General features: G+C 42.9%; 2 protein-coding genes across 2 annotated transcripts; one reads left to right on the top strand and one right to left on the bottom strand.

The window, feature by feature from the left end:
• Positions 1 to 4,811: 4,811 nt before the first annotated feature.
• Positions 4,812 to 8,446, bottom strand: ndufs6 (NADH:ubiquinone oxidoreductase subunit S6). The gene is made up of 4 exons (XM_084312985.1): positions 8,280 to 8,446; positions 8,095 to 8,148; positions 7,604 to 7,726; positions 4,812 to 4,942 (listed from the first exon to the last, which is right to left on the bottom strand). The coding sequence occupies exons 1-4, from the start codon at positions 8,421 to 8,423 to the stop codon at positions 4,874 to 4,876; spliced, it is 390 nt and encodes a 129-aa protein (XP_084169111.1). The 5' UTR covers positions 8,424 to 8,446; the 3' UTR covers positions 4,812 to 4,873.
• A 617-nt stretch (positions 8,447 to 9,063) lies between these two features.
• On the top strand, positions 9,064 to 10,716 carry mrpl36 (mitochondrial ribosomal protein L36). Its single transcript, XM_084312678.1, has 2 exons — positions 9,064 to 9,192; positions 10,216 to 10,716. The coding sequence occupies exon 2, from the start codon at positions 10,233 to 10,235 to the stop codon at positions 10,605 to 10,607; it is 375 nt and encodes a 124-aa protein (XP_084168804.1). The 5' UTR covers positions 9,064 to 9,192; positions 10,216 to 10,232; the 3' UTR covers positions 10,608 to 10,716.
• Positions 10,717 to 11,467: the final 751 nt, after the last annotated feature.

The raw sequence follows: 11,467 nt of genomic DNA on the forward strand, positions 1-11,467 counted from the left end.
TCCCTCTCTCCGTCTCCCATGTCTCACCGTGCTCCAGACACACGACACACGGGTCTGACACGCAGGGCCTGCTCCCTGGGCCATATGATGTGATTAGGCCCGGTGTGTTTCCCCGCCGCAGCCCCGGGGAACGCTCCTCTTGGCGCTCACCAGTCTGACTCACACCACCGCACGTAGTAGTAACCGCGTGTCTGCGTGTCTGACGCGAGAATCAACAGAGAAGTAATAAGGCAAACACGGATAAAAGACATGCATACAAGGCCATGTTTCCCTCAGTGGTTCATTTGATAATGAGCCTGAAGTGCTGTAATATGACACATCTTACAGGCGTTAAAGGAGGGGAACATTTTAATTTATATATTTATATTTACTGCATATATCCATGTCTGAATATACCTGCATATAACACATAACTCTGTATGATAGCATGAACAATAATACAGTATATATATTTATTCTTACCATATATATATATATCCACATCTGTCTGTACGTACCTGCATATAATCCTTTTTACATATCTGTAGATACTATATCTATATCTATATCTGTACATCCCTTACCTACTCTTTACACTGCCGGCCAGTATGACTACTACCGTAGTGTCAATTATTTAGACCTGTATCACTGTACATATTAATACTACAACTCTGTACACCTGATTAGCACTATACTAAGTAGTACTAATTTATATATTTTATACCCAGTTTAATCACCTGTACATTGTATATTACTATTGCACTTTACTGTTACATGTGTACGCTGGTTGGATGCCAAACTTATTTTTGTTGTACTGTAGCCTACTTGTGCTGTATAATGACAATACATTTGAATCTAATCTAATCCACATAAACATCAACAGTCTTCAGATGTACAATATAGTTAGGGGGCGAGGCATCATAGGATTGCAACAATAACATTTTCAAGTATATTCTTTTGTTTTAATTCCTTGTGAGAGTTTAGAATAATATAATCCCGTGCTGGATTGTTCTTCCGATGAGCTGTAACCCTCTTTGTGGGTCACAGAGTCTATGTTCAAGTTTTGGGAATGGAGTGGAATGTCTGCACAGGAAATAGTATTGACAACTTCTACTTACTCTGCTCCACACCTTCAGTCCAACACCTATACCCTTTCAACACTGCCTCTGTCACACACACACACAAGCACACACACACACCCCCCAGTCTCTTGCGTCTTGTCACAAACACTTTGGTCTTCCGGGGCTATCAAAGTGGTGAGTGCAAACTCTCTTTCCTCCAAAAGCTGTCACATGTCATCTGAGGTGTCTCGCCCCCCCCCTCTCCCACCACCACCACCACCTGCTGCCAGTAGAACAAGTCATTATTTCCATGGTAAAGGTCAGGAGCCCTGTCACCTGAGTCTGAAAGGGGAACGGAGTGGCATAGCCTTCAGACAATGACCAAAGGTCAGTTTTACGTTATCGTTCCTAATAACGTGGTTATGGATTGTATGGAAGATACACTGACTCCAGATCAGTGTCTATACCGGCCCCTTCTGGATAGTGACTTCCAGCAGGGAAGGTTCAGATAATTGGCTGCAGGGCGCTTGATAATGAGCCTGAAGTGCAGTAATATGACACATCTTAAAAGGAGAGGAGCATTTTAATGGGGCAATTAAAACTGCAAGGACAATGTTTTGTGTGTAGAGAGAGAGAGAGTGTTTTGCATGGGGCTTTTGTGTCAAGGAATTCAATGGCATTTGACTCCATCATCTACTGTGTAGCCAAGTTTAGTGAAATTTGAATTTCACCAGAGGCAATTTTGCTCTGCACCTGTCACATTTTTGCTTAAAAGAATGGTATTCCCAAAGATGTGTGTGAGATCATGCAAAGAAAGATATGGAAAAATATAGGTATATGTACTTAGATCTCTCTGGCAAATGGCGATTAAACTATTCCAGGTTTGATCCAGAGAATGAACCAGTTTAGGCTCCCAAGCATCTTAAACATAATCTGCGTTATCTAAAGATCACCCCCCCTCCTATCTATTAAGATGGATGGCGTATTTAAGAGCGATGAATAATTGAACAGCCCGTGCTGTTTTATTCAACACAATTCATATGCTCAGTTTCATTCGAGGATCTTGCTCCTAGCGATGCCCATAACTCAACCTCCCACCAGCACCTCTCAAACTTACCAGCCACAGAGCCTCACCACTCAACTCCCCGTCACTGACCCCAGCTGCCAGACGTTGTTTTAACAACGTTCCCCTCTCCCCTTCAATCATCCAAACCGGCCCGACTATAGATGAGGTTAACTACAGCATTAAGGCCCACTTCCAGGAGTCACCGGGGCCAATTATATCAGCCCGGCTGCTCTTCCCAAACCTGAACTCTGCGGTGTGGAAAATGCAGTTCCACTGGCTGCATCGCTGGGGACAGGACAGGCTAGCGCTGTCTGGAGCCTTGAGCCGTGTGTGCGGGCCAATTTGGCATGCAGAGGTCTATAGAGAATAAGGCTGATGAAATATATATATGATCTTCTTCAAACATGTATTGTTCCGCGCTGCTGTGTCTTATCAGGCCCGGCTCCGTCCCGATGTCTTCCAGGGTTGGCGGAGCGAGACTCTACAGCGCAGTCTGGAGAGGGAACGATGCACAAGGAATTCTTAAGGACCTCTCAACGCCCCGCTATAAACAGAGCAAAGGGTTTTTCCGATGTAGGCCTGCTGTAGTGATGGCGGTAGGTTCAAAGCACTGATTTGAATCAATTATTTACACAGTGAAATTAAGCTAAATAAAACAGTGCTCAACTCAAGCAGATAAAACATATCTTTAAACAGATATATCAAATATCCGATTTGATATGTTAATGTGTAAGTGAACACAATGTCACCGCAGTGTATTCGTTATACAATGGCTTATTATTCAAACCAAAGAAATCACAGCTTAATAGAAATGGACCTATCTCAAACCACACCCTCTTTTCTTGATCGTCCAATCACAACTGTTGGGGGATCAATTAGGGTAAATTAAAATGTATAAAAACTCCACATGAAATGAATAATTGGAGTTGTTCTATACCTGCTGTGTAAACAGTAAACACACATGGTTTTAGACACCGCTGCAACAATATGACACTGCTGGCCCCTGCCTGTCAGAGCGGGAACTGCATAATATTGGCAAAGCACTGTAATCTGACATATTTCTACTAGCCTACTCAATCAACAAAAATACTAGAACATGATTTACATATGTGTATATCAGGGGTGGAAAGTAACCACGTACTTTTACTTAAGTAAAAAGAATAAAAGTTAAATAAAAATAAAAAATAATAATAAAGTAAATTACTTGAATATTTTACACTTAAGGGGACTTAAAACTTTTACTCCACTAGCTAGCTTATAGTGGTAGTGTCTGGTTAGGAGTGAGGGATAATGGAGGTACTATCCAAGAGGGGGTCCGGGAGGGGGGGGGGTTCGAGCTGGAGCATATGTGTGTAGGGTTTTAGAAAATAGGTATTAGGGGTATATTCTATACTAACATTTATATAATAGTAATTTCGCGGGATATACACTGTATATGGTTAAAATGTTATTATAGACTATTTTTGTTTTATCTTGTTTCTGTACTTGCATGTATTTTAACCACCTTGACTGAAAGTTTCATTATGCATTGTGTGTTGAGTACTGACTTTTAATAATTTTTGTTTTGCAATAATAAAAAAAATATAAAAAAGAAAAAAAAACTTTTACTCCACTAAATTCCAAAGCAAGTATTATATATTATATTATATATATTTGTTTAACAACATCTGGAAGTAGTCACTTTTAGTAAAAGGGTTTGCCATGGAAAATACACAATCAGTTCTTAAAATAATTTTTAACTTTGAACCAGGATTTGGATACTCCCCTGGTATATTTAAGTCCCACAGAACCATATGGGTACACCTTTTATAATACTTGTGGAGACCGGTCTCACTATCCTAAATGGAAAAGAAATGTGTCATAGCTTGTCAAAAAAAGATATATATATATATCTTAAAAAAGGAATATGCCAAGATTATGGGAAATACCACTATCTTCTGAAGAATCAGAGAAGATACCAATTTCTTCTCTGTGTGCGCAGTAGAAAACGATCCAGCTGTAAGCTAGCCTAGCACAAATGAGGATTTTAAAACTCTGCAGGTCTTGACATTACGGCTTGTCCTATTGTTCGGGACAAGTAAAAAAAAAATTGTCGGACAAGCATAATACAATTTTACTTGTCCGACTGGACAAATAAAAAATGTATATATATATTCCCCAAACGAATAGTAACGTTATTCCATATGATCAGAAAGTGCCTGTCTCACAGTGTCACACTGGAAACTCTCAATCTCTCTACGTCAATATTACTTGTCCTGGACAAACGGCGAGCATCTTCTGAGTGCTCGCTTAGTTGACACTGACAGTTGCATGAGACCCGCGAAAATATCAGAATGTTTAATAGAATGTTTAATAAAAGTTGGTTGTTTTGTTGTTACCTGTTGATCTAATGTGCCTATTGTTAAAAGAAATGATTTCAAATAAAAATACAATTATTTATTTGAATGGTGTTATTTATGGCAATAACAACTATACCGTACATTTCGGACAAGTAAGTTTAGCTTTCGGACAAATAAAAAGTTAATGTCAAGCCCTGGGAGGTGTTTTTGTCCAACAGCTAGTATAGCTGGTCCGTATCCACTTCCATTAATTTGTGCTAAGCTAGAATAGTTTGCAGCTGGATAGCTTTCTACTGAACGCAGAGAGGAAAAAATTACATTGGCATGTTCCTTTAATCCCAAAAATAATTCACCCAAAGACAAAGCGTAAATGTAGACATAATTTATTAATCTGAATGACAAACTACAGAGAGCGAGAAGGGGGGGTCTCAGTGATGATGCTCCTGCTGGAACTGTAGTCCACAGTATCCGCATGTCCCCACTTTAGTTTCTTTATCCTGGAGAGGCACAAGAAGACAACATCATCAGCAACAACAACATGCCAGATCACCAGTCCTATACATATATATACACAGACCCTTTCTTCCATTAACATTAACCAAAACTTTGCTTCCATTTCCAAACCACGGCACGCATATTTTGGGGATGAGACTCTAGGGACATTCTGGAGACACGGTGAAGGGGGCGACAGTGGCTCAGGAGGTAAGAGCGCTCGTCTGGTAATCAGAAGGTTCCCCGTTTGATTCCGGCTCCTCCCGGCAGCATGTTGAGGTGTCCTTGAGCAAGACACTTAACCCGATGAGCAGGTTGGCACCTTCTATGGTTATGTGTGAATGTGTGAGTGAACCAAATGAGAGACATGGGATTTAAAGGACTTTGGATAAAAGCGCTATACAAATAGAGTCCATTTACCAAGGTGAAGGTAACTAAACACAGACAGGTCGTCAGATGTCACATGGTGTCATCCAGACTGTCCCCAGGGACTTCCAGGAAACCAAACGTCACACATTGTTTACAGACAGCAAGAGAGCTGAGAGAGCTTACCGTCTGTACTTAGTTACTGTCTGTAAACAATGTGTGACGTTTGGTTTCCTGGATCAGGTTCAGGGTTGGTAATTAACACCAGCCATGAACCACTAAATGTTGCTGTGGTGGCTGGTAGGTTCCGTCTACTCTACTAGACACATCGGCAGGTAAGTTTCAAGTTTCTTTAATAGTTGTCATACAGAAGTACAGAATACTTTCATACAAAATGCTTCTTACTGTTACGCTCCAGAGACTGTGCTAGACAAGATAGTATCAAATAACATAGTATAGCATGTAAATTAGAAGTAGAAAATGAGGTCGTCACAGTGTTCAGTATAGACATATGTACAATGTTCGATGCAGAATAGACATAACTGAGTTACCATATAATATAAAATACTATGCAGTGTACTAATATACAATACTATATAGTGCAAAGCAGAAATGGGATGAGGTAAAATGTAGGTACAATTTACAGTAAGGTGTACGAGTTGTAGTGCAATCCTTTATCAATAAATATAAAGTGTGGGGAGTGGGTGCTACAGTGTGTTTGTTTAAAGTGAGTGTGTGCTATAAAGTGTGGGGAGTGGGTGCTACAGTGTGTTTGTTTAAAGCGAGTGTGTGCGTGTGGATGTGTGTGCTATGTGCGTTTGATGGTTGTTGTGTAGTGTTCATTGTTCGTTGAGCAGCCTGATGGCCTGGGGATAGAATCTTCTTCTGAGTCTTTCTGTGCTCGCCTTGAGACTCCGGTATCGCTTGCCTGACCGCAGCCGTTCAAAGAGGCAGTTGTTCGGGTGACTGGAGTCTTTAATGATTCTCTTAGCCTTGCCCCTGCACCGCTTGTTGTAAATGTTCTGGAGGGTGGGGAGCCCCCCTCCAATTGTGCGTTCGGCTGAACGTGTCACTCTTTGTAGTCTGCTTCGGTCTTGTGCAGTGCTATTCCCAAACCAGGAGGTGATGTTGCCAGTCAGGATGCTCTCTATTGTACATGAGTAGAAGTTCTTAAGGATCTTCTGACTGACTTGGAACTTCCTTAGGCGCCTGAGGAAGTAGAGGCGTTGTCGTGCCTTCTTCACAACACTGTCAATGTGTGTGGTGACTGTGGTCCATGTCAAGTCCTCGGATATGTAGGCTCCGAGGTACTTAAAGCTGTTCACTCTCTCAACCGGTGCCCCGTCGATGCTGAGGGGGCTGTAGTCCTTGACCCCCGACCTCCTGAAGTCCACAATCATCTCCTTTGTTTTGCTGACGTTCAGGGAGAGGCTGTTTTCCTGGCACCATCCCGCCAGGACCTTGACCTCTTCCAGGTAGGCCCTCTCGTCGTTGGCAGAGATCAGGCCCACCACCACTGTGTCGTCAGCAAATTTGATGATTGTGTTGCTACTCCACTGAGCCACACTGTCGTGTGTGTACAGGGAGTAGAGGAGGGGACTCAGAACACAGCCCTGGGGGGCCCCTATGTTGAGGGTGATGGATGAGGAGGTGCAGTTGCCTGCTCTCACCACCTGGGGTCTGCCCGTCAGGAAGTCCAAGACCCACTGGCAGAGGTCATAGTTCAAGCCCAAGGTAAACAATGATATCAAAGTGTCATAATATTGTATTTACGAATCCCCCAGCCACTGTAGGTGATGGGTAAAATAAGAACCAAACTTTCTTGCCCCTGAAACCCAGACAGAGTGGTAGTAAAGGTCTGAATGAAATGCCATTTGGTCAGGGTTCCCACTCTTTGAGAAATCTTTTTCCAGGACATTTCCATGACTTTTTCTTGACAATCAAGGACAGCACTTGCTCACAAACGGTCATATAATTGACCAGCAGGCCTAGTATCGACACATTTAACCCCCGGTTTTATTCCTCCTTTTTTAACGATGCAGGGTTCATCTAACAAGGAGACCAGCAACAGTCAAGTTTCAAACTAAATACACACCTAGGCATCCGAGAGCTAAAATACTATAAAACATTTCCAGGACAACACCGAATTTTAAAAAAGGTAATTTTTGTAAATATTCTAGGTTTTGCATTATTGGAAATCTAGTCTCTGAATTTACAGGCAAGTGGGAACTCTGTTGGTAATGTCAGCAACAACATGGAAGGGGACCAAACTAGTGTGTGTGTGTGTGCGTGGCCCCTACCAGGTTGATGTAGACTTTGGGGTGGCCCAGGGCTCCTCCACCACCATCACACGACACTCTTCCGCCCCTGATGGGAGTCACCGGCTCCTCAGCCACCATCTTGATGGCAAAGTTCTTGTTCACCTGGAACGACGAGAGAGAGAGAGGAGAGAGAGAGAGAGGAGGGCATCACTCTACACAAAAGGATGGATATGGCAGCAGCCTTTGTGCACCAATCTATTCCCCGTAGTCCAATAGCTAGCCTACAAGCTTATTGGTCTTAATTAAGTCACAAATTATTAATTTGAACAAGTGTTATGCGTTTTTACTGTGTGTCTATAGTGTGTCCTCTGACTGATTTCTATGCTGCATGAAGACATTTCTCCCAAAGGACAAATAATCATCAGATATAAATAATAACAACTAGGACACAAGCTCATAAATCTAGCCAGTTAGATGGGTGACAGAGGGGTCAATATATCCATCGTCTAAATGGAACGAATACTGCTTACCTCTTTATGTTTGCCAACGAATCTCACCCTTCTGGGATCTTGTTCGTCAAATACCTGAGGACAACAAACTCAGATTAGATGACACAGCAGCATCAGACAGGTAAACTAGGTTCATAGCACGACAGGGTTAGCATAGTTAGCTCTCCCTCTCTAGATAACATGCCGTGTTTTGGACCTGACCTCACCTGGCCGGTGTGTGTGATGGGCTCGCCGGTGCTGGACACCTCCAGGGTGGAGCGGTGTACCTGTACGGCATAAAGCCTCAGTGGTGAAACCAGCACCTTAGCATTCTTACTGAAGGACAGGAGCCTGCCCGCTACAGTCGCCATGTTTACAACCGTCTGTTTCCCAAGCTGCCCCGCTGCACAGGAAACCCCCCTCCTCGGTATCCGCAGGGTCCGACGTCATATCATGTTAACCCCCGTCCACGGTATTTTATTTTATTTTATTTTTCTCGAACATAGAAACATAAGACAAGTTTTAAAACAAAAAGGTAAATAGTCAAAGACTATTTCCATACAATAAGTGATCGAGAAGGAACAGGGGGAACCCCTAAAGTTATATATATCCAAATATCCAAATGAGAAAAAAATAATAGGCAGTCACTGAATAAAAGGGAGCTCATGGTGTTCATTCATGAATTACAAAACAATTTAAACAAATTTGTTTCAAAATATATTAAATATGCTTTAATACGTTTCCAAGTAGGCTAAAAAAATCTCTCTCTCTCTCTCTCTCTCTCTCTCTCTCTCTCTCTCTCTCTCTCTCTCTCTCTCTCTCTCTCTCTATATATATATATATATACATATAAAAAATAAAAAATAAATTAATCGTGTACGCAAATTAGGACCCAAACGTCGGTGACTTCTCAAAGTCACTCGCGACGACGTCACATGACAGTCCGGTAGGTGGCGGTAATGCACCTTAAGTTGGTTACCAACCACCAATCAAATAAAAAGAAGAAGAAGAAGACGACGTCACGTCTACAGACAGGAAGTGTTTTTCTGCGTGAGACCCTGCTGGAGTGGAGGTGAACACATCGCTGTTTCAGGGGTAGCTAGAGACCCCTGTTTGAAGCCTTTTTGGAATATCAGAAAGGTTTGTGCATATTCATTATATGACATGACTGTAATAAGGCGTGAAAAATAGCTTGCTTACTTTTCGCTGTCACCGGTAGTGTTTATTTAATGGTCGCGGTGTCTGGCCTTGAAATCTAGCGTGCATGTCTCCTTGAATGAATGAAAAACTTTATTGAACAGATCGCAGAATGGGTACAGTACAGCTCAATACACACAATTGTTAAGGGGATGCAGACCAGAGAAAGACTTTCGTCTTGTTTACTTCAGGGTCCCCCATTTTCAATTCATAGTGAAAAATTTGGCTTGCAATGCATGACGCAGTGGCATTGGTTGGTTGGGAGAAAAATTGCATTGAAAATCCCCAGGCTTGCAAACCGCATTCACGAAAGGGGCTACATCATGCAATGCAATGCATGGGATATCTCATTCAAAATAATCAGAATCAGAAAGGTCTTTATTGCCAAGTAGTTTTCACATACAAGGTATTTGCTTGTTATCGGTGCGACATTAACAGACAGATGACACAATAAAGCGGTGGAGTAAAATTTAATTAAATATGAGCTAAGTTAAGCACAATAGAATAATATAATTATGAAATAAAAATATAGGCCAGGGCTGTACAACTGTAAATAAGAGGTTGAATATAATGATATGGAATATAAACTAAATTAAATATAGCACAATAGAATATAGTACCATAAAATGGGAATAGACCAGGGCTGTACGACTGAGCAGATGTGGTCAATTATATACACTAATTAGAATGAAGTAACAATTCTAGGGCTATACACTCACTCAGTCCTGTTCAGTGAGGTCTTCTGTGTAAGGCGGATATGGCTGTGGGGATCATGCTTTTCAAAGTTGTACGATCAATTATGATGAATTGAAAATGGGGGACCCTGATGTAAACAAGACGAAAGTCTTTCTCTGGTCTGCATCCCCTTAACAATTGTGTGTATTGAGCTGTACTGTACCCATTCTGCAATCTGTTAATAAAGTTTTCAATCAATCAATGTCTCACGAACCTGCTCTCTACCTCCAGGCATCAACGCCACCACCATGGCACCCCTCCTGCTGAACCACCTGGCCCGGTCCCTGACCCACCAGCTGGCCCAGATGACCCGCTTCTCCCCGAGTCCGTTCACGCCCGCGGCAGCCGGTGTTTACAGATTCCTCTCCACCCTGGCCTCGGCTCCCTTCAGACGGCTCACATTACCGGCCAGGGTGAGCTTCACGCAGGCCCCGTCGTCCCAATCGTCGACGCCCCTGCTGGGACAGTGTCAGCAGCTGGCCTGCGTCGTCCAGCCCGCCGCCGGGATGAAGACGAAGACGGCGCTGAAGAGACGCTGCAAGGACTGTTTTGTGGTGCGGCGGAGGGGCCGCTTGTTTGTGATCTGCAAGACGAACCCGCGGCACAAGCAGAGGCAAGGATGAGACGGCGGAGGGACGGGGGCGGATATGATCTCGGAGAGAGTGTAAAGAAAACTTAGAAACCGTTTTTATTTGATTTGTGTTACTACAATAAAGTGTTTGATTTACTATGCATTTGTTCAATTTCAAGTTCTTTATTTGTCAAATGCACAACAATACAGGGGCATTGCAGCAGGTAATGACATTTTTGTGTTTCGAGCTCTGACTCAACACGGTGCACAATTAAGAAACGACAGTGGATACAAGAATGGTAACAATAGGTGGTAGTAAGATAAAATATAAAATGATATCTTGTGTGGATGCCATGCTCCGGTACCGTTTGTAGCAGAGTGAACAGTTTGTGACTGTGGTCTCTGATAATGTTCCAGGTTTTCCTTCTGCACCTCTGTGTGTAGAGGTCCTCCATGGCTGGCAGCTCAGTCCTGGTGGCGTAATTATTTAAGGTAACCAACTTGCGTCTAGCCACGCCCCCCGCGGCGACACGGTAGCGACAGATCGGAGCGGCAGCATTATGTAGCCGTAATTCCCCCTCTTTTAACATCGACGGCTAGCTCAACTGGTTTGCCGCCTTGCTGTGGATCCTGCAGTGCGTTAGTGACAAGTTCGAATCCCTTCAATTTTTTTTTCTTTTTTAACGTGTATTCTTTCGCCGGTTAAGTTTAGGCGCTGTTTCGGAGTTGGTTAAGGTTAGGGTTAAGTTTAGGCATTGTTTCGGAGTTGGTTAAGGTTAGAAGGGTTAAGTTTAGGCGCTGTTTCGGAGTTGGTTAAGGTTAGAGTTTGTCGCAGAGAATGGCAATAGAATGCAGCCTATTTCCGCACTGCCGCTCTCTCGCGCTGCCGCGGTCACATGGGCGTAGTGGCCA

The sequence above is a fragment of the Notolepis coatsorum genome (assembly GCF_963971535.1).
Source record: "Notolepis coatsorum genome assembly, chromosome: 4".
Classification (NCBI taxonomy): domain Eukaryota; kingdom Metazoa; phylum Chordata; class Actinopteri; order Aulopiformes; family Paralepididae; genus Notolepis; species Notolepis coatsorum.

Bases quoted from the DNA above. Each gene is read 5' to 3' on its own strand.
- mrpl36 (XM_084312678.1), top strand. From the start codon at position 10,233: ATGGCACCCCTCCTGCTGAACCACCTGGCCCGGTCCCTGACCCACCAG.
- ndufs6 (XM_084312985.1), bottom strand. From the start codon at position 8,423: ATGGCGACTGTAGCGGGCAGGCTCCTGTCCTTCAGTAAGAATGCTAAG. The intron at 8,149-8,279 runs GTGAGGTCAGGT...TGTTGTCCTCAG, and splicing joins CCATCACACACACCGGCCAG to GTATTTGACGAACAAGATCC. The intron at 7,727-8,094 runs GTAAGCAGTATT...TCGTCGTTCCAG, and splicing joins TCGTTGGCAAACATAAAGAG to GTGAACAAGAACTTTGCCAT.